Source organism: Vipera ursinii, assembly GCF_947247035.1.
Source record: "Vipera ursinii genome assembly, chromosome: 10".
NCBI lineage: Eukaryota > Metazoa > Chordata > Lepidosauria > Squamata > Viperidae > Vipera > Vipera ursinii.
In genome coordinates, this window is record NC_139520.1 from 13,989,605 (window position 1) to 14,012,098 (window position 22,494).

Sequence of the window (22,494 nt, forward strand, 5' to 3'; positions counted from 1 at the left end):
AGCATTTTCCCCCTCTTCAATCCCTTTACAGCAGAGCATCCCAATGGATTGTTTTTATCAGTAGCTAGCAAGAAAGCTTGCAAAATAGAGCAAAACTCACTTAACAAATGTCTTGCCCAGCAACAGAAATTTGGGGCTGAATTGTGGTCCAAATTTGAGGAGTACCTGGACTTGGCTCTTACACTGTGTGACATGTGAAACCCAAATAAAATCATGGTGTGGTTCAGCATGAGGTGCATAAAGCAGGTGAGTTTTCTGGTTTGGGATGTCTTAGTGTGAGGTCTGGATCCCAAGCCACCTTGCGTCATTCGGTAGACTGTGATTCACAACATCCTGGCTGTCAAGCAATAACATTCGATGATACTTGACACTGGCTTAATCTTTTGCCCCAAACACCTCAATTGATTCATGGCTGCAAGGGAAGCCCACATCAGCACATTCCCCCAACCTATATCTTAAAGATGTTTAATTACGGTTGATCATCTACATACCTTTGATTCAGGTTCAGTAGGGTTCCTACAAGTTGCGAAAATATGGCCTTGAGGAGGGTTTATTTTCACCAGCTCTTTCACCAGTCCAAATCCAATTCCTCGGTTGGAGCCAGTCACCAGGATATTCCGAGCTACTTGAAACATCCTGGCCCTTGAATTTTGCTCTTCAACCCTGTTCCCTTTTGGACAGGTGGTGACATCTGCATCTCCAGATATAAGCACAATAACGGATTAGTCCTTGACTTAAAGCTGGAACCAGAATTTGCATTGCTAAGCAAGGCGGTTGTTAAAGGGAGTTGCCCCTGGTTTTATGACCTTTTGTGCCATGGTTGTTAAGCGAATCAGTGCAGTTGTTAAGTGAAACACATGGTCATTTAAGGGCATCTGGCTTCCCCCATTGACTTTGCTTGTCAGAAGCCATCTGGGAAGTTTGCAAATGGTGATCAGGTGACCCTGGGATGTGGCAACCATCGCCGATACCTGCCAGCCCAAATTTTGATCCTGTGATCATGCTGCGACAGTCATTAAGTGTGAGGACCATGGTAAATCAATTTTTTATCGTGCCCTTTTATTTTGCAACAACTATAGAGGTATTCAGCCCGCATTTAGTTTGTATCAATGGTTATAATCTCTGATTCTTTTTGTTCCGAGAAGAGTTTCCTGTGAGAGTTAGAAAAAGTTAAGCAACAAGGTCCATGGTGACTGTTGTTCACTGTACATTTTATTTGATATGTATGTCTATGTATCCATCCACTGCTACCAATCTGTATGGCTATATAATAATCCCCTGCTACCATTTCTATAGAATAAAATAGAATTTCTAACACATACCTTATGTATCTATAGATTTCATTCCCGTGAATACATGGATTTGCATTTTCGTCATGTTAGAAAACTAGACCAAGCCATATCTAGGATTAGATTAAGCTAAACCTAGGATATATATTTGTCCTTGTATGGGAACGGTTGCAGGATTTGGGTATGGCTAGTCTAGAGAAAAGGAGGACTTGAGGTGACGTGATAGCAGTTATTCCAGTATTTGAGGGGCTGGCACAAAGAAGAGGGGGTCAACTTATTTTCCAAAGCACCAGAGGGTGGGACTTCTGAAGGCAAGACATTCCACAGATTAATCGCTTCCACCATCAGGAAATTTCTCCTTAGGATCTCTCTTTGTTAAGCTACCATCCAGGATTTCTGATCTTGCCCTCAGGCGCAATTCAGTAACCATCATAAAGGTGGGTGGAAACTAATCAAGGAGAGAAGCAACCTGGAATTAAGGAAAAAAAAGCTTCCTAACAATGACAACAATTAACCAATGGAACAGCTTGCCACCAGAAGTTGTGGGTGCTTCATCACTGGAGGTTTTGAAGAAAAGAACGGACAGCTACTTGTCTGAAATGGTATAGGGCAGTGAAGGCGAACCTTTTAGAAACCGAGTGCCCAAACTGCAACCCAAAACCCACTTATGTATCGTCGGGTGCTGGATGGGCATGGCTCATTGGGTGGGCGTGGCCCATTGGGTGGGCGTGGCTGCGGTGGTAATGGCAGACTGGGTGGGACTAAAAAGTTCAATCAATCAATTCCAACTTTGCTAGATCTTTTTTTTTCCTGCGAGGTTGAAATTGATTGATTGATTGAACCCTTTTTTTTTTGCACATGGCGGCGGAGGCCTAAAGCTAAAAGGTTTTATAAAACCCAGCTGAAGGCCTAGGATTGGGGTGATGGCGCTTGTGCCCACAGAGAGGGTTCTGCGTGCCACCTGTGACATGCGTGCCATAGGTTCGCCACCATAGGTATAGAGTCTCTGCTTGGGCAGGGGGTTGGACTAAAAGACCTCCATGGTTCCTTTGTTGACCCGGAATTAGGGGACAGTATAGGAAATATCAATTGTTAATGTGTAGATGGCCCTACTGTCTTTGGGCTCTTGCAAAGTCCTGGATGCAGAGTCATGAAAGGCCAGCAAGGAAAATACTCAATGTCCTAATCACCCAAGAACATACGATATCTTTACGGAAACACCCAGAAGGGAACATGTTTGTTACTTCTGCTCTCTTATCTACAATATGCCAGACTTACTGGGTAAAATCTTTAGTATGTGTGTCAGCTTTGCTGGATGGCCTACGTATGTAACCAGAAAGAATAAATACAAGGATTTCTTGTCTTTTGGGGCTGCTCTCATTTAAAGGAGCCCGTCTTTTTGTTCAGCTGAATAAAAACGTAAAGCTTGAAGGCAACTTCTGGTTTCCTGTATTTTTTACCAGCAAAACCTCAGAAACCGCGTATCACCTTCCACCTCTCTTCTCAATTAACTGTATACATGTAATATTTCTATCATTTCTCATGGCTTAGGCTATGTAGTGAAAGCAGATTAGAAAGTTCCCGCAGGGTCACAAAGTTTAAGATTGGCTTTGCTGTTCCTTATCTAATCAAAACATCTTCCAGGTATCTTACCTGAAGCAAGTGGAATATCCCAAGAAAAAGTTCCCTGGACAATTTAGAGCAGGGAAGAGAAAGAATTCTCTTGTTCCTTACACTCTATGACTGATGCTCAGTATTACACAGCACTTTCCATCTCCATCTTTCTCTGGCACCATCTCTGTGTTTCTGTTCTCCACTTTATCTAAAAATTATGCCTTTCATACCTAGGGAAAAACTATCTCAGCAGCTGTAAGGACAAAGCTGTAGTTTCCCCACTGATTGTGTGACTATTATGACATCATTTCTCATTCTCATCATTTCCTATGATTGACTGCAGTTTCATTCACTGGGCCTCTGTTGACTTTATGAAACGTTAATATATATTGCTAGTCCATGGATGTACCAAGTGGCTGGAGAATTCTCGGTGTTGAAGCAGCCCAGTTATAATCAGAAGGGCTGCAGAGTGTGGTCAAAAAAGTGCTTATAGGACCATAGAATTGAACCTCCACCCATTTTATATGGATCAAAGGTTGAGCTTTGATCCCACCCTATAAGCCACCATCTTGGCTTTTTTTAAACCACACCATTGGACACCGTTGCCTATTCTGGCTCATTTAGCCGATTATCTGGGGTTCAGATGTCTGTCCCACATTCTGGACTTGGAGATCCTTAAGTCTTTTTGTGTACGACGGGCTACTTCAGAGCAGTTTTATTTAAACTTTCAGTGTTTATGTGATCTTCAGAGCTGATTATTATCACTCAGAATTTCTATTGTGGCTTTTTCTTATTTTATGCAATGGGATGTTTGCACCATGCTTCAAGGATCCTCAAAAACAAACAATATCTCTCTCTCTCTCTCTCTCTCTCTCTCTCATAATAATAATAAATCCACATTCACATTTAATGTTCCAGGAACCAAATGTTGTATTTTTTATTTTTACTGACGTTGCAGAAAATGTTTTAAAAGTCCAGCAGATGCACGGTGCAAGGTCCCTTCCTTTGATCATTTAATTTAATTTTGTTAAAAAAAGGATTCTGCAAAATATTCAAAGGACTTAATTTTCATATTTAAATATATATATAAAGAACTGCGCATTTCAACGACATGGTCCCTCCCCCATCGTACATTATCCTACCAAATCAATCTCGAATTATTAACTACTCTCTATAATTAGATCTTCCCTTCCACGCCCCTACGCCCCAGTCTCTTCCCTTAATGGCGGCGCCCTTGCCGCCTTCAAGCCCTTCCCAGGGAGGCCACGTGACCTCGGTGTCGCGGCCATTGCATCAGCCGGGCTAAATCCTTCAATCTCAGCGTGCTTGTCAGGCTGGCAAGTCGGCGTGACTCGGCCCCTTTTTTCAGATAATAGACAAGACTTTGGACCAATAGCCATCCGCCTCTCAACTTCTAGGCCAATAGAATGTGCGAAGTAAAGAAAGGTCCGCCTCTTGCCCGGTGGCGTAGCGAAAACGCCGCCGCAGCTCCTGGCAGCGACATCGCGGGTTGGGGGAGCGGCTGAAGAAGCCAGGTAGGTTATCGGGGGTCGTTTGAATGGAAAGAAATAAAATAAATGCGTTCGTTCCCCTCCAGCATCTCCTGTCTTGTTTTCCAGGCGGAAAAGGCGTCCTCCTCCTCCTCAGTGGTTCCCTCCCTCTGTCCAGTCTGTCCGCACATCAACCCTGCAAGGTAGGCTGGGCGGAGAAAGATTGGCTGAATCCCCAAGCGCTCGATAAACCTGGTGGTGAGAGGGTTGCTTGTAGGCACGTTGGATAGTGGACCCCCTTTGCTCAAGCTCTCCTCCACCTGTAAAGAGTCTTAAGGAGGAGTTGGGCGTAGGTTGCTGATCTGGGGCAGTCAATTGCTTAAATGCCCCATGGTGGTTTCCTGTTGGGTGTGTGTTTGTGGGTCTCCAACGTGTCTACAGAGATTCTCCATCATCCAGGTCAGGGGTAGGCAACCTCGGCTCTTTTATGACTCATGGACTTCAACTCCCAGAATTCCTGAGTCAGCATAGCTGACTCAGGAATTCTGGGAGTTGAAGTCCATGAGTCATAAAAGAGCCGAGGTTGCCTACCCCTGATCCAGGTCATGGTTGTCCCCAAGGTGCTTTAAAAAGAAGAAGAAGAAGAAGTAATTGGATATTTTTGAGGTTTTTTTTTCCTTTGCAAACGTTTCGCTTCTCATCCAAGAAGCCTCTTCAGTTCTGACTGACCAATGGGGAGTGGAAAGGCTAAATGCTAAGGACCAGATGATTGCAAAGAATATAAATCTTTCCATTTATTTTTATTTATTTTCATTCCATTTATATCCCGCCCTTCTCCGAAGACTCAGGGCGGCTTACAAGCTTAGCAGTAGCCTTCATTCTATGTATATGCCTGCTTGTTAGGGCTTTCACACACACACCCCAAGCGGCATTATTACAAAGTCAGCTTAATTGCCCCCAACAATCTGGGTCCTCATTTTACCTACCTCGGAAGGATGGAAGGCTGAGTCCCCCCTCCCCCACGGCAGTCGGCTAAGAACTGCAGAAGTTTCTTGGATGAGAAGCGAAATGTTTTCAAAAGGGAAAAAAAACAAACAAGAAAGTCCAGTTGCCTTTTGGGTAGGGAAAAAAAAGCATCATTGGGACTGCAACCCTAAGGCTCACGGTGTCTTAAGGTGAATTTGATTTATGGCCAGCTGCACTGGATCAAAGTGACATACTGTGCTTTAAGGCTCATTGTGCACCCCTTGTCCTAAGTCGTAACTTGACTTCTTCTTAACCTGTCCCGGGAACGTAGCCATTGTGGTTTGCAAAAAGCAGTTTAAGGGGTAGCATCTCTTGTGAAGGGGTAGTATTTGAGACGTTAAAAAGGTAAAGGTTCCCCCGCACGTGCGTGCTAGTCATTTCCGACTCTAGGGGCCGGTGCTCATCTCCGTTTCAAAGCCGAAGAGCCAGCGCTTGTCCGAGGACGTCTCCGTGCTCATGTGGCCGGCATGACTAGACACCAAAAGCGCACAGAACGCTGTTACCTTCCCACCATAGTCCCTATTTTTCTAATTGCATTTTTACGTGCTTTCGAACTGCTAGGTTGGCAGAAGCTGGGACAAGTAACAGGCGCTCACTCTGTTACACGGCACTCGGGATTTGACCCGCCTAACAGCCGACCATCTAATCGACAAGCTCAGCATCCTAACCCACTGAGCCACCACGTCCCTTTTATTTGAGACGTTATGGCGGAACAAATCCTCAGTTGTTCACTGACAGATTTGTTAAAAGGCCTTGGCTTTTGTTCTAGATTTATTTAAAAAATAGAGTTTTACGTTTATTTAGAACCTGTTTTGGATTGTGAGTTATTTCTGAAGATGGGTGGCCTTCTACATTTCTTACATAAATGAAAACGTATCGGAGTTGGTCAGTCTGGAAGACGCGCTGGGTGGTGGAAGGAACAAGATTGGAAGAAAGATTGGTCTTCATCTGCTTTGTAAACACCCGAGAGGCACCTGGGTGGCATTGTCCATGAAAAGCCTGGAGCAGAAGGACAGATCCGAACTTCTGATGATCAGAGGGTTACAGTATTTCTGAAAAACACTAGATTGAGAAATGTTGGCCACCGTCCATTTTGGCCAGTTGGACATTTCTGTTCTTCTGGCAGTTTCGAAACACTGCATTTATGGGAACTGTTGGCAACTGATCGTCTGCTTTGGCTTGCTGTCTAGGGAACAGAGTGTCTTGCCACATGTTTTTAACCTTTCCTCTGAAATTCAGAGGTTGTGTTCACACAGCACTCTTAAACTTGGAGACTGGATGGATTGATTTCTGGTTTGCCTAATACTCCGAATCAGAAACTAATCAAAGCATTGCCATCACTCTACATGTTAAATTCCCCTCTCAAAACCCTCCATGCAGTATCCTAATTCTTAGCTCACCATTGGTGGAAAGGAATTGGAAGCCGCCTGCTTTCTGGGTACCCCAGAGGCATCTGGGTGACACTGAAAAATGAAATTGAGTGCGCAGCTGCCAAGTCTTTAATTCACCTATTAATAATTTTGTGTAAACTTCAGCAGTGGGTTGATAAAAGATTTTGTTTTCTGCTCAAGCTGTTAACATCCAGCTAGGAGTTTACTTCTGATGTCAATCAATGGTTGGGTTAAATTTGATCACAAGGCCAGCAGCCATTCAAGGTGGCGAACATATTTCATGCCCCTTCCTCATCCTATTTTCTTGACAAAAACAACCCTGTGGTGTGGGATGGGCTGAGGGGGAGTTAACTGACCCAAGATCGCCAAGCCAGCTTTCATGCCTAAGGTGGGACTGACTTTGTGTGGCTTTCTTCAAATCTGGTGTCTCTTCTTTCCATCCCTCTCTCGCACCAGTGCTGACCAGGGCCCTCACAATGGAGACACTGACAGCCAGTGAGATCCGTCAACGCTTCATCAATTTTTTTGTGGATAACCAGCATACTTATGTACACTCGTCTGCCACCATCCCTCTGGATGACCCTACCCTCCTTTTCGCCAACGCTGGCATGAACCAGGTCAGTGATAATTGTTTGTTGTTAGCTGCGAAGTCGTCTCCGACCCATCGCGACCCCATGGGCAACGTTCCTCCAGGCCTTCCTGTCCTCTACCATCTTCTTGAGTCCATTTAAGCTCACACCTACTGCTTCAGTGACTCCATCCAGCCACCTCATTCTCTGTCGTCCCCTTCTTCTCTTGCCCTTAACCTTTCCCAGCATGAGGCTCTTCTCCAGTGAGTCCTTCCTTCTCATTAGGTGGCCAAAGTATTTGAGTTTTAGCTTCAGGATCTGTCAGTGATAATAGACGCTCGTAAAAGAGAGGAAATTGTCCTCTCTTTTTCATAATTCAAGAATTTGGGGCCGACCCCCCATTTTTATTTTTATTTTTAAAATGTGCTCAGCCTAGTTTGCGTGGAACTCCAGAGTTGAGAATTGCTATTGTTTTCCCAGTTCAAGCCCATCTTCCTCAACACCATTGACCCTTCCCATCCCATGGCAAAGCTGACACGAGCCGTCAACACCCAGAAGTGCATTCGAGCTGGTGGCAAACACAACGACTTGGACGATGTGGGCAAGGATGTGTATCATCACACTTTCTTTGAGATGCTGGGCTCCTGGTCTTTTGGCGATTACTTCAAGGTACAGCAGGAGCATAGCAGGAAACACTCAACTCGGGGATACAATGTAGGGTGGGTTGTGTTTGGGGGGGGGGCTTGTTTTTCCTTGTTTCACACAGAATTCTTGCACCTTTGGTCTCCTGGAAATTTTCCTATATACAAGCTAGGGGAGCGCTTCTCAGTGCTGGCCAAATGCTAGCCAGTATGGAGCAGTTTTCTGATCTGGCTTGTTTGGGGTGTTGATTTGGTTACTGCTGGATCATTCAAAGGCACAGAGGCAGCCTGCTCGCATTTCCAGACCCATCAAATACGTTTCAAACCAGACTGAAGAAAATAGAGGTTTTGACCCATTAGATGGGATATTATATTATTAACTAGATGTTTGAATATGGTGGAGTGTAGATAATTGCTAGAAATAGAAGTATTATCGTAACTAGAAAGATAAGATTTGTAATTAGAATATTAAATTTTGGGATGAGAAGGGAAACAGGAAAATGCTAAGAAGTTTGAATAAGGGAAGCTTTTGGTTACCCAAATATAACTTACTTTGAAATTATAAACAGAGACATTTTGAACACTGATGGGAAATTAAAATTTTTTTAAAAAGCGAAAATAGGTTACTGATTGAACATATGTATATTAAGTGCAAATGGAATTAAGATATGTTTTGGTTAGAAAAGTTATCTAAAACTAGCATTATTGATATTATGAGAAAAACGTAACAAAAGATGTTGATATTAAATTATATATTTATTCATAACAATAAGAATTGTATGTGCCCAGTGTGGGAAAACAGGTACTACTGGAAAGAAACATTTGATGGTGTAATATTGGATCTAAACTGAAGAAGTTAATGCACACCACTAAATTACTAATGGACGTAGACAGCATGTTGTCTATTAAGTATTTGATTGCAAAACTAGAAAATAAAGTATTTATATAAAAAAAATACATTTCAAACTATACACAGTGAATCGGTGGTTGTACAGATAGTACCTGACTTAGAACCATCTGTTTAGCGACTACCCAGACTTATGGTGCCACTGAAAAAATGGCTTACGGTGGTCCTCACGCTTAGCATCACAGCATCCCCACGGTCACATGATCAAAATTTGGGCGCTTGGCAACTGGCAGGTATTGACAATGGTTGTTGCATCTCAGAGTCATGCGATTGTTATTTGTGACCTTCCCGGCTGGATTCTGACAAGCAAAGTCAATGGTGGAAGCTGGATTCATTTAACAACCACACGATTCACTTTTAACGGCTGTAGTGATTTGTTTTTTAACGACCGTAGCAATAAGGCTGGCTGACTTAACAATTGCCTTGCTGAGCAGTGGATATGCTGGCCCCGACTGTGGGCAGATACAGGACTATCTGTATCTGTGATGGCTTGGTGGTCCTATTGCCCCCTTTATTAAAAGGGAGATGTAAAAAGAAAGAAAAGAGGTCTGGCAGGATCTTCACTGCCTTGTTTTTCACTGTCCACTCAGGAACTGGCTTGCAAACTTGCTCTGGACCTCCTCACCAAAGAATTTGGCATCCCCATCGAAAGGCTGTATGTGACTTATTTTGGTGGCAACGAGGCAGCCGGCTTGGAGCCTGACTTAGATTGTAAACAGATTTGGCTGGATCTCGGGTGAGTTGGGATGAGCCAGGAAATTCTTCCTTAGCATCTGAACAGGAGAGACTGTCCAACCCCTCCCAAAAGAAGCGAAGGTGTCAGAGGGGTGGCCTCCCTTAGTCTTTCCAAACTAGCCTGTGCCTTAAAATTTCTCCTTTCTTTGCATCGTGCAAACTCTTTGTGCTCTTAAGAAAAACAAACAAACCGGGAATCAGTTTAACTAATCCCAGGTTCGTTGTTACTTTTGAACCAAGAATTGTGATTTACGAGCAAGTTTAGTGCGGTGCTTCTTAAAGTGTACTCCCAAGACCTTCTCAAGGAGTCTGTGAAATTGAAATTATTTGCCGGGTTTAAGAATGATGCTGTATTACAATCCCATCCAACTCTTTTTGGAGTCCTCCATGATTTTTAAAAGCGGGAAGGGATCCTGAAAGAAAAAAATAAATAAATAAGAAGCTCTGGTTTAGTGGAAAGGAGGCCACCCAGAAAGCACATCTGGATCGTCTGTCTTGCTTCTCATATTGCATGTTTTAAACCACCATTTTTTAACCAGGATTCTTCCAAAGTGGCTTATTATTTTGCTGCACAAAATAATAAGGGAGCATTATCTCTGCTGGTGGGGTATTCCTTGTCGTTATATATAGTTTTGAAATATCTTAGCACTATCTTAGCCTTGCTAACGTGATAACATTACTTTTTTTTTTAAAGAACTTGGTAAGTAGACTTCAGATACCGATTTTCCTAACCTCGCACCATCCATTAGTGATGGGCCTGCATTTCTCAGAATATCACGTTCCCAGGCTCACATTTGGATAGCACAAAAATGGAGGAAAATGCTATTTCAAAATATCGTGCATTCCTAATCAATCCAGAGCACTGAAGCCACAATGTGTGAACTTTTTCCTCACTCTGTTAACTCATGGAACTTTTTACTCCTTCAGTCTGACAGAGAGCAAGATTCTTCCAGGCAGCATGAAGGACAACTTCTGGGAAATGGGAGACACGGGGCCCTGTGGTCCTTGCAGCGAGATGCATTACGACCGGATTGGGGACCGAGACGCTTCCCACCTGGTCAATCAAGATGACCCCAACGTGCTCGAGATCTGGAATTTGGTGTTCATACAGTTCAACAGGTGACGCAGGAATCGATCGCCTTTTGCTTGAGATCTCCTAGCTGTGGGTTTCCAGTCGCTCATGAGGAAGAGCACTGGACCAATTTGTTCCCACTTTTATACTAGGCATCTATGTGCATGATGTATTTGTTTCTCTCTGTATGTATAACAGGTAGTCCTCAATTTCCGTTAGTCACATGGTTATGAAGGGAATATGGCTTCCCCATTGACTTTGCTTATCAAAAGTCACAAAAGGCAATCGTGTGACCCCGGGACACTGCAACCGTTATAAATAGAGCCGTGGTGGAGCAGTGGGCTAATGCCTCCTTAAGTAACACCAGCTGCCTGCAATTAGTGCAGGTTCGAGTCCCACCAGGCTCAAGGTTGACTCAGCCTTCCATCCTTCCGAGGTAGGTAAAATGAGGACCCAGATTGTTGGGGGCAATTAAGCTGACTTTGTAATAATGCCGCTTGGGAGGGGTGTGAAAGCCCTAATAAGTAGGCATATACATAGAATGAAGGCTACTGCTAAGCTTGTAAGCCGCCCTGAGTCTTCGGAGAAGGGCGGGATATAAATGGAATTAAAATAAATAAAAAATAAAAATAAATAAGAGTCGGCTGCCAAGCGTCTGAATTCTGTTCACGTGACCCTGGGGATGCCGCAACGGCCATAGGTGTGAAAAACGGTCATAAGTCCCTTTTTTCAATGCCGTTTTAACCCTGAACAGTCACTAAACGAACTGCGTCGTAGGTCGAGGACTACCTGTATTCCATTGCTCTATATTAGTTTGATTTTGCTTTTTTAGTGCCCGGTCTTTATGAATCCAGTGGAGTTTCTAGATTGCATGAAGTTGGGGCGAAGAGAAAAGACTGGATTTCTGTTAGTGTTTCCTGATCCCAACAGTTTTATATATATATATATGTTTTTCTTCTTCTTGGGCCAGAGAGGCTGACGGGACCTTGAAACCACTGCCGAAGAAAAGCATTGACACCGGGATGGGGCTGGAGCGGCTGGTGTCCGTGTTGCAGAACAAAATGTCCAACTATGACACCAATCTTTTTATGCCTTATTTTGAGGCTATTCAGAAGGTACGCCCCGAGTTCATGGCGGATCCGTTTGTCAGCCCAGGGTTCGGCCTCTGGAGAGCATAGCCCAGACTTTTCTGAAAGGGTTTTGGAACAAGGGAGTTTAACAGACTTAACAGGTGGCCCTAAAGTCGTGGGACAGAATAACAGAATTGGAAGGGGCCTTGGAGGTCTTCTAGCCCAATCCCCTGCTCAAACGGGAGACTATTCCATTTCAGACAAATGGTGATCCAGATTCTTTTTAAAAGCCTCCAGTGTCGGAGCACCCACAGCTTCTAGAGGCAAGTCGTTCTACTGGTTAATTGTTCTCATTGCCAGGAAATTTCTCACTGGATCTAGGTTGCTTCTCCCCTTGATTAATTTCCATCTGTTGCTTCTTGTCTTGCCTTCAGGTGCTTTGGAGAATAGCAAATAATAAGTCAGTACTGGCACTGGCTCACATTCATGAAAATTTATGGTTTCATTTCTTCTTTTTCACAGGGGACTGGCTGCCGAACTTATGCCGGGCGGGTTGGTGAGGAAGATGTTGATGGCATAGACATGGCTTATCGGGTTCTGGCTGACCATGCCCGAACCATCACCATAGCCCTTTCAGATGGCGGGAGACCCGATAACACCGGCAGAGGGTGAGACTGCCCATAATTCCCTGGGGTGAGGGCTGGATTAAAACCAAAGGGATTTTTTTTGAGGTACATTTGATTAGGAAAACCTAATTACTGAAAACATGTTTTCAGAAATACGACTAGCCAGAATGTGAAAGATTCTCACCACCTCTTGTTCCTTACTGCAGGTATGTTCTGAGGCGCATCCTCCGACGTGCTGTGCGCTACGCTCATGAGAAGCTCAATGCTCCCAAGGGATTCTTCGCCACACTGGTCGATGTGGTGGTTCAGTCCCTGGTAAGCCTACTCTGGTGTTTTGCCCTTGAGCAGCGGTCCCCAACCTCCTGCCCTCTCGTTAAAATAGAATTGTACCCTGAAGCCCAGCAGGGCCACTGGAATTCTGGGAGTTGTAGTCTCCATGCTACCTAGAAAGCCTCAGGGAAGGCTGCTCCGCACACTTCTCTTGGTGCATGGATGGCTGAGCAGATGAGATGACCTTCCTTCACTGAATCCTGTTCTTCTCAGGGTGGAGCCTTCCCTGAACTAACAAAAGATCCAGAGATGGTGAAAGATATTATCAATGAAGAGGAGGTGCAGTTCTTGAAGACCCTCAACCGAGGACGCCGCATTCTTGACAGGAAGATTCTGAGTTTAGGAGACAATAAAATAATCCCTGGTACATAACATGTTACCCTTCCTATTAATAGTCCCCGTTAACTACTCAGCGTGTGAAGTCACACATCTCTTAGGATAGTCTTACTTCTTTTAAAAGGTCACCAGTTAGTATAACATGGTAGGGCTGAATAGGAATCTGTCAGACCTGCCTCAGTCTGGTCCCTTAGGAAAGAAAAACCCTCAACTCCATTTGATTGATGTGAAAGGTACTTTTACTAAAAGATGCTGCTTGCAGTAAAGTCAGGAGGAATCTAGGTTTCCCGCACATCAGTACAAAACTATTTCTTTCACTCCCCATCCTTCTCCCCACGACCAGTCCAAGTCCAGCCAATGCGATGCCACCAAGATGCTTTGGGAACGCTGAGGTGTTGGGGCTGGTAACTTTCCACCCTCAGAGTAAACAGCCTTGAAGATGCCTGGCATGAACTGGTTCCATGCTGACCTGCTCTTCCCCAGCCCCCAGTTCACAGCTCACTGGCAGGCCGCATCCCCTCCCCCCACTCCGCTGCTGCTGCCTCCACCCGTCCACCGAGCCGCAAAGGTTGGAGACCACTGGTGTAAACCACAAATTTAGGGGCTCTAATTATTAGGGGGCGAGTGTCCTTCATCCTTTGGTGTGAGAAGGCCTGACCGAGGTCTTGCTTCATTCACGCCAGATTTCTTTCCTCCTGTTAAAAAAACCCTCTTGTTCTTTCTACCATTGCTTTCCACGGCCAGCTCTCTGTGCATGTTGCACCAGCCCCTTCTTTTTCCTTCTCCTCTCGCTTAGAGAGCCTGAAGAGAAACGGAAGTTCAACTCTGAGGCAGGATGACCCTCAAAAGAGAGTATCCATTTTCTAGGTGAAGATGTTTTCATGGTGCGTTCTTTGACTGTTGGCTCTTTCTTTCTGGCCCCTGTCCAGGAGACACAGCCTGGCTCCTATATGATACGTATGGTTTCCCCGTGGATCTCACTGGGCTTATTGCGGAAGAGAAGGGCTTAAAAATCGACATGGAGGCCTTTGAGGAGGAAAGGAAGACCGCTCAGGTAGGGCTTGGCTACCGCTGACAAAGTTAGCAATCTCAGTCTCACGGGGCATGTGGACAGGTAATCCTCGACTTACAGCTATTTGTTTAGTGACCAAAGTTAAAAGGGCCCTGAAAAGGGTGGTTTTTGTTTTAGTAGCTTGGGTTAGGACGCTGAGCTTGTCGATCAGAAGGTCGGCAGTTTGGCGGGTCGAATCCCGAGTGCCGCGTAGCAGAGTGAGCGCCTGTTACTTGTCCCAGCTTCTGCCCACCTAGCAGTTCGAAAGCACATAAAAATGCAAGTAGAAAAATAGGGACCACTACGGTGGGAAGGTAACAGTGTTCCGTGCGCCTTTGGCGTCTAGTCATGCCGACCACATGACCACGGAGACGTCCTCGTACAAGCGCTGGTTCTTTGGCTTTGAAACGGAGATGAGCACCGGCCCCTAGAGTCGGAAATGACTAGCATGCATGTGCGGGGGAACCTTTACCTTTACCTTAATGTAAAATACAAAAGAAAATAGTAGGAAAATAAAGGGAGGGAAAAGTGTAAGGCAGGCATGTCAAACTCGCAACGTCACGTGATGTTGTGCGATGTATCGGAACTTTTTCCCATTGCTGAAAATGGGATGGGCGCGGTTTCTCCGTGACGCTCCAGCCCGCGGGCCGGCAGTTTGACACCCCTGGTGTAAGGCAACGGGGAAAAAAGGAAGATTTCCGACTCACTTTGGTGCAGTAGAATAAATAATAGCATCAAACCTCAACTTTTTACTTTTATGTAAGAATACAAACTAGCCCTTTCTACCACAACAGACCTATTGAATCAGTAGAACCCAAAATCAAAGTTTCATTTTTTTCCAGCACCTCAAGCACAAAGTCCAAAAGTGGTTTCCAAGATGAAACAGAAGTAATTCTGTGTGTGTGTGTGTGTGTGTGTGTGTGTTTTAATTGCAGTCAATTTGGCCATCTTCGCCAAAGGTGACTTACGACTGATCCTCATATTTATGACTCGCAGTATCCCCACGGTCCCTTAGCGACCAGCACGTATTTACGACAATGGCAGCATCCCGGGTTCATGCGATCATTGAAAAGCAAAATAAATGAAGTTGATTCACTTAACAGCTTCGATATTCCACTTAGCCACCGCAGCGAAAAAGATAATATCAGGCACAACTTAGCAACCGCTTTGTTCAGCAGTGGAAACTCTAGTCCCAGCTGCGGTTATAAGGAGCACCTGTATCTTTATATATGTGGGTAGGATTGAGCAGTTTACCAGAATGTAAGTGAAATGCATCCTGATTGTAAACAGCCACCAATCACAGCAAAGCCACATAGTTCATTTATATGCAGAATGGAAAAGACTGACTTTGTTAGCAAAGCATCTTGTCCTAATTCATCTAATCAGAGTAGATATCTTGAGTTGAAAGGGACTTTGGAAGTCTTCTAGTCCAACCCCTTGTTCAAGCATGAGACCCTATGCCATATTGGACAAATGGTTGTCCAATCTCTTCTTAAAAATTTTCCAGTGTTGGAGCATCCGCAACTTCTGGAGGCAAGCAGTTCCACTGATTAATTGTTCTCCCTGTCAGGAAGTTTCTCCTTGGTTCTAGGTTGCTTCTCTCCTTGATCGGTTTCCATCTGTTGCTTCTTCTCCTGCCTTCAGGCGCTTTGGAGAATAGCTTGACTCCCTCTTCTTTGTGGCAGTTCCTCAGTCCCTTAATTCAGCCTTCACGTTTGGGTTTGTTACATTTCCAGCTGAAGTCCCAGGGCAAGGGAGCTGGCGATGAAGACCTCATCATGTTGGACATCTATGCTATTGAAGATCTCCGTGCCAGAGACCTGGAGCCCACGGACGACTCCCTGAAGTACAACTATCGGTCAGATCCAGAAGGCTTCTATGGTGAGTTCCAGGCTGTTCGTTCAGTGCAAGGGTAGGCAACCTCGGCTCTTTTATGACTCATGGACTTCAACTCCCAGGAATTCCTGAGTCAGTTATGCCGACTCAGGAATTTTGGGAGTTGAAGTCCACGAGTCATAAAAGAGCCCAGGTTGCCTACCCCTGGTTAGGTGCAACATCTTCTGCCTGTCCCAGGGCATTATTAGCACAAGGCCTGCCTTCAACACACCCAACAAGTGGCCTTCTTTGGTTTCAGATTCAGAACTTCTTGGTTAGCATGGCTTTCCTTATTCATCCAGTGGATCACGCAGCTGAGTGGTCCGTTCTGAAAATGTCAAGGCTGTCCTTGCCCATCTTTTGCATGATCGTTTTGGCTTCCTGATGTGAAAACAAAGCTCACCTGTCTTTTTTTTTTTACCCTCTTGGGGTGTTTTTGTTTTGCCCTACAGAATTTAATAACCCTGAGGCCACAGTGAAAGCTCTCCGACGGGAAAAGACCTTTGTGGAGGAAGTTCATACAGGCCAAGAGTGTGGGGTTGTACTGGACCAGACCTGCTTCTATGCTGAGCAGGGTGGGCAGATCTACGATGAAGGCTACTTTGTTAAGGAAGACGATAGGGCTGAAGATGTAAGTTGGCCAAAGAGATTTGGTGGGAACCGTGATCCATTTCGGAATGGGAGAGCTTTGTGGACTAATAAGCCATCCTCCTCCCCCTTAATGTCTGCTAACTAGCATGTTGGGAGGATCATAACTGGTTCTTTAGTCTGGTAGGAGATGATCAGAACAGGATCTAGGCAAGCGATGGCGAACCTTTTAGAGACCGAGTGCCCAAAGTGCAACCCAAAATCCACTTATGTATCCTCGGGTGCTGGGTGGGCGTGGCCCATCGATTGGGCATGACCCATTGGGTGGGCGTGGCTGCAGTGGTAATGGCAGAGTGGTTGGGACTAAAAAGTTCAATCAATTCCAACTTTGCGATATCTTTTTTTTTTCTCGTGAGAAGTTGACATTGATTGATTGAACTTTTTTTTTTTTTTTGCACATGGCGGCGGAGGCCTAAAGCGAAAAGGTTTTATAAAACCCAGCTGAAGGCCTAGGACTGGGGCTACAGCGCACATGACCACAGAGAGGGTTCTCTGTGGCACCTGTGGCACGTGTGCTATAAGTTCACTCCCATGGATCTAGGCTCTAGCGTGCTCTGAGCTCGTTGGGTTTGCTCTTTGTTATCAACCTCCCTGATCGATTTGACGAACCACATCCGCTGACTTTGCCCTTTGCTTTGCAGAAGACAGAATTTACGGTGAAAAACGTACAAGTCCGAGGAGGTTACGTGCTCCACGTGGGCACAGTCTACGGGACCCTCAAGGTGGGAGACGTTGTGCGCTTGTTTATTGATGAGGTGAGTGACTCGAGAAGGGAAGAAGAAGATAAAAGAAAGTTGACTTGGGTTCTTCCTCTAATCCTTTTTTTAATGATAAAGTCTTGATTAAAATTTGATTTGGTAGCCCAGAGTTTCCCAACCTTTCCGCCCTTGCAGACTGGCTTGGCGGGGGGATGAGGGAATAGTTCAACGCAAGTGGCCAGCAAGCACACGTGTAGAGCTCCATTTGCACGAGCAGCGGGCACGCACACCCATCCCTTGTACAATTGGAGTACGCGTGCATGCGCTCGCCTGCCGCTCGCATAAGTAGGGATGCTCGCCCACCACTTCTGCAGCCTAGTTCCAAACAGCTGATGGCCCAATAGTGGGTCACGGCCCGGGGCTTGGGGATCCCTGCGCTAGTCTATTGCCTAGATCACTTAGGGACCAGAACCGGCTGACCAGAATAGATCCTGACTTTTTGGATCCTTGATGAGACGGATCCTTCCTGCTTTCCCTTGCAGCTCCTCATATCTCCAGTCACCTCTCTCTTGCCTTTCAGCCAAGGCGAAGGCCCATTATGAGCAACCACACGGTCACCCACATCCTCAACTTTGCGTTACGTTCTGTGCTGGGAGAAGCCGATCAGCGGGGATCCTTGGTGGCTCCGGACCGATTGCGGTTTGATTTCACCGCCAAGGGGGCAATGTCCACCCAGGAAATCAAGAAGGCAGAAGAGATTGTTAACAGAATGATTCAAGAAGCCAAGGTAGAGTGAGAGTGTGCACCAGTGTGCTTGTCTTGAATCCGTTTGGAATATAATTACTTCTCTGGTTTCCGGAAACAAGTGGATAACTAGAGACAACTGAATTTCCCTGTTCAGATGCACATGAGCACGTAGAGAAAATAGGCCACTCTCTACTTTCCCTACCAATTGCGAATAGCAATAGCACTTAAGACTTTTATACCGCTTCATAGCGCTTTACAGCCCTCTAAGCGGCTTACAGAATCAGCATATTGCCCCCCACACACACACATACCTCCAACAATCTGGCTCCTCATTTTACCAATCTCAGAAGTCTGGAAGGCTGAGTCAACCTTGAGCCCGTCAGGATCGAACTCCTGGCAGTGGGCAGAATTAACCTGCAACACCGCATTCTAACCACTGTGCCCCCCATGGCTCTTGAGCATAGAATTCTATCCCATTCTTTTATTTATTAAAACCAACCGTGTACATTTATTGCATGGGCACAGCTGCTGGATTTGGGGCCCGATTATAACTTTTCTCGGCATGATTATATAGAGCTGAGATTAAGACGCAGCTGACCTGCTGAAAGGAAATTAAATTGAAGCCTGTGATGGCTTCAACAGGCACGGTTAGGGGCCAAATTTTGCTTACCTACGCTGGGGCTTTGTACCTTGGCAGAAAAATAGAAGGATCTTGAGATGGTTGCACTAAGAAACAGTAGGTACGGCTACTGGATCCCCTCCCCTGGAATCTGTTAATCTTCAGTGTCCCTGTGATCAATTACCCAGATTGTGTACGCCAAGGACTGTCCGCTGGCAGCTGCCAAGGCCATCCAGGGACTCCGAGCGGTCTTTGATGAGACTTACCCCGACCCTGTCCGTGTTGTCTCAATTGGCATACCAGTTGAGGACATGCTGAATGACCCCTCCAGCGCAGCGGGTGCCATCACGTCGGTCGAATTCTGTGGGGGCACGTGAGTACATTGGGGTCGCAAAAAGGGGCTGCATCGGGAAACCAAAACTTACAAATCGTACATTATCCTAGCACAGGGGTCGGCAACCTTAAACACTCAAAAGAGCCACTTGGACCCGTTTCCCAGAGGGGGGAAAAAAACACTGGGAGCTGCAAAAATGCACTTGAGGAGGGGAGCTTGATTGAAGAGTTTAATTAAAAAGAAATAGAGGCTGCTGTGCATGAGCGCTTTCTCTCTCCTTCCCTTCCTCCCTCCCTCTCCCTCTCTTTCTCTCCCTCCCTCTCTCTCTCTCCCCCTCTCTCCGATCTTCTGCTCACCTGGCAAGCTGGCTTCATACTGTTCTCGGACAAGCTAAGAGACATTCTTATTGGGCTGGCTCTCCTGCCCTGCTTTCTGCTGCTTCCTTGTGAGCTTCCCGGAGAACAGCGTGAGGCCACTCTTTTTTACACACATACACACACAGAGAGAGAAGGGAAGCACAAGTGCCTGTCTCTGTCTCTCTGAAAATGGCGGAGGAGGAGGACTGGGAGCCACAGGAGAAGGCTGAAAGAGCCACTTGTGGCTCCAGAGCCAAGGGTTGCCGACCCGTGACCTAGCAGATTAGGTCTTCCAAGGCAGACATTTTTTTCAGTTGCTGAGACAAGAGGTTTTAGAGAACTCGCCTAGAGCCTCCTAACCTGCCGTGTGTTTACAGGCATTTGCAGAACTCGAGTCACGCCGGGCACTTTGTCATTGTGTCGGAGGAAGCGATAGCGAAGGGCATCCGGAGGATAGTGGGCGTCACTGGCGCCGAAGCACAGAAGGTAAGTGGAGAAGGAAGAAAGCCAGACGCTTTGGGGAAGCCGAGCAAGTTGAGAAGCTGACCTGTTTTAGATACACCCGGTCTGATCCGTTGGATCTCTGTTTAATTTTAAGCCAAGAGACCAGACTCTTGCCCACAGGTGTGGGTCAGCCTGATCATCTTCGCTTGAGGCCCGCTGGGGAGCAAATGTTCTTCTCTTCCGTAACCCTGGATCCCTTTTCTCTTTGAGGCACTGAGGACAGCAGACGGTCTGAACAAGCAGCTGGCTGACCTAGAAACCAAAGTGAAGATCCAAACGACACCCAACAAAGAAGTCCAGCGTGAGATTGCGGATCTTGGCGAGGTAAGGAAAGAAAAGGCCATTGTAGCGCCTCTCTCCTGGGATCCTCTGGTAAGGCTGGTCCTCTCCAAGCTCGCTGAAGAGTTGCAGTTTACGTCTCGCCGGCTGGGTTTATAGGCAGGACTTCACGTATCGCTTGAAGGTCTCTGCCTAGTGAATGCAAATTCAGTACCTATCCCATTCAAGAGCCCTGGTGGCCCAGTGGCTAGAATGCGGTATTCTACTTTGCCCACTGCCAGGAGTTCGATCCTGACCGGCTCAAGGTTGACTCAGCCTTCCACCCTTCCAAGGTCAGTCAAGTGAGGACCCAGGTTGTTGGGGGGGGGGGGGGGGACAGGATGCTAACATTGTAAACTGATCGGAAAGTGCTGTAAAGCACTATGAAGCAGTATATAAGTCTAAGTGCTATTGGCTATTGCTATATGCTGGGGTGGTCTGTGCTTGGCAAGGCGGTTCCCTCTCTTCCATCCAGGATAGGACATATAAGCCTTACTTGAGCAGAGTCTGCAAGATTGGGAGGCTACGCGTCCTCTTCACAGCCTGTTTTCCTTGTTGCCTTCGGGGAGGAGGGGGGGCTTCGTGGTACGCGAAGCAGAACATCCAGATTCAGCCTTAGTTTCATTTCATACAGTATTAACCTTATGAACCCCGAAGCTGCCTCTTTCTGTTACGTATTCAAGATGGACGGTGATTACTAGTTAGACGTTATCTATACGTAAGGGTGACGGTGCATACCTATGTTCTATAGGGCATGTTTAAATGTGTATTGTGTATGTGTACTTTGGAGAGCAAGCAAGTAAATTTCATTTTCAATGTGTGCCAATGTGGCCACAGTAAAAAAAAAATGACAAAGTTATCTATCTAGTAGAGCAGTGGTGGTGTACCTACAGCACGCATGTCAGAGGTGGCACGCAGAGCCCTCTGTGGGCATGCGCACCGTCGCCCCAGCTCTGCCTCCCCTGTGGCCCCCTCCTCCTCAGCAGGCCCCCTCTGGAGGAGAATCGCCCCCGGGCACAGCCCACATGGAGCAGAGCAGCCAAGGACATGGCAGCCGGGACAAGATTCCGCCCTCGCGCCCCGTCATGCACAGATGATGCTGTGGGGCACAAGCGGGGGGCGTGGCCGCCATGGCGCTGCAGGGCTGCCTGGTTGATCGGCGGTGGGCAGTCAGGCAGGGTGTGGGAGGGCGGAGCGGGGGCAGAGGGGGTGGGGCGTTTTGGGGGTACTCGGTGTCTAAAAGGTTCACCATCACTGTGGTAGAGGGATTTCTTTCTTGAATGTCCCAGTCCCAGATGAAAGAACTTGTGGTTTTAGCAACGGGAGCCCACCCGATCCGAAATTGTAACATCAAGGTGCGACTCCTTTTGCAGGCACTGGCTACGGCCGTCGTTCCCCAATGGCACAAGGACGAACTCAGAGAGGCCCTAAAAGCACTGAAGAAGATTATGGACGATTTGGATCGGGCCAACAAGGCCGACATCCAGAAACGAGTGAGCCCCTTTTCTTTCTCCGTCTGTGACTCGCAAAGAGCTTAGAAATTGTTCTAAGGTAGTCCTTGATTTGAGACCGATTGCCTAGCGGCCGTTCAAAGTTCAGGACGGACCTGCTTGGAGGTACTTAACCACCTGGTTCTGAAGTTCCAGCTCCGCCGCTCACCCCATGATCATGTGAATGCACTTCAGGTGCTCGGCATTTATGGCCTGACCACCTTTTGCAAGGTTTTTGGCGATAATTGGCATTTCTGGTTTGGGGCAAAACCAGCGCATAGCGGACCATGGGTTCCCTTAACAAGCCCGGAGGTTCTTTTAGGACTGCCTGTTTCGCCTAACAGCCACTGCCCAAAAAATCATAAACTCGGGTTAGTCAAACTGGTGACCCGTGTTATGACCATTGCAAAGTGTGGCCATGATGGGCAGACTCATCATAAAGACTCATCACTTGTACCATAAAGAGCAGCATGGCTGTTTTCTTTTATCATGTGGTGTCATCTTTCTGAATGAAAGGTTCTGGGCCTTTAACTTGGCCATCTTTAGAAACATAATCCTAAGAGAACAATTCCCAATCTCTCTCTGTGTGTGTGTGTGTGTGTGTGTGTGTGGTTTGTGCAAAGACTAAAACTTCTGGAATTCCTAACTTGCCACACTGGATAGAAATTCTGGCATGTGTAACTCTTAAAACATCTGGGAGAACTTTACGTTGCCAAAGGTTGTCATAACTTATCCCACCTTCTGTCTGGAGTCTTCAT

At 46.3% G+C, this 22,494-nt stretch overlaps 1 protein-coding gene across 2 annotated transcripts in view; it reads left to right on the top strand.

Moving 5' to 3' along the window:
• The window catches only part of AARS1 (alanyl-tRNA synthetase 1), a 38,793-nt gene that overhangs the window by 13,686 nt on the left and 2,613 nt on the right, over positions 1-22,494 (top strand). The window contains exons 1-19 of one of the 2 annotated variants that reach the window (XM_083370305.1): positions 4,367-4,438; positions 4,523-4,596; positions 7,267-7,427; positions 7,860-8,048; positions 9,518-9,663; positions 10,590-10,781; positions 11,705-11,849; positions 12,327-12,472; positions 12,637-12,745; positions 12,974-13,124; positions 14,026-14,150; positions 15,884-16,028; positions 16,475-16,653; positions 17,312-17,425; positions 17,949-18,155; positions 18,923-19,107; positions 19,802-19,910; positions 20,139-20,252; positions 21,620-21,739. In XM_083370305.1, the coding sequence (XP_083226431.1) occupies positions 7,287-7,427; positions 7,860-8,048; positions 9,518-9,663; positions 10,590-10,781; positions 11,705-11,849; positions 12,327-12,472; positions 12,637-12,745; positions 12,974-13,124; positions 14,026-14,150; positions 15,884-16,028; positions 16,475-16,653; positions 17,312-17,425; positions 17,949-18,155; positions 18,923-19,107; positions 19,802-19,910; positions 20,139-20,252; positions 21,620-21,739 (2,517 nt within the window). In that variant the 5' untranslated portion in view covers positions 4,367-4,438; positions 4,523-4,596; positions 7,267-7,286. Of the gene's footprint in view, positions 1-4,366; positions 4,439-4,522; positions 4,597-7,266; positions 7,428-7,859; positions 8,049-9,517; positions 9,664-10,589; positions 10,782-11,704; positions 11,850-12,326; positions 12,473-12,636; positions 12,746-12,973; positions 13,125-14,025; positions 14,151-15,883; positions 16,029-16,474; positions 16,654-17,311; positions 17,426-17,948; positions 18,156-18,922; positions 19,108-19,801; positions 19,911-20,138; positions 20,253-21,619; positions 21,740-22,494 lie in introns of those variants that run through there. The other variant, XM_083370304.1, reaches the window with a different exon arrangement.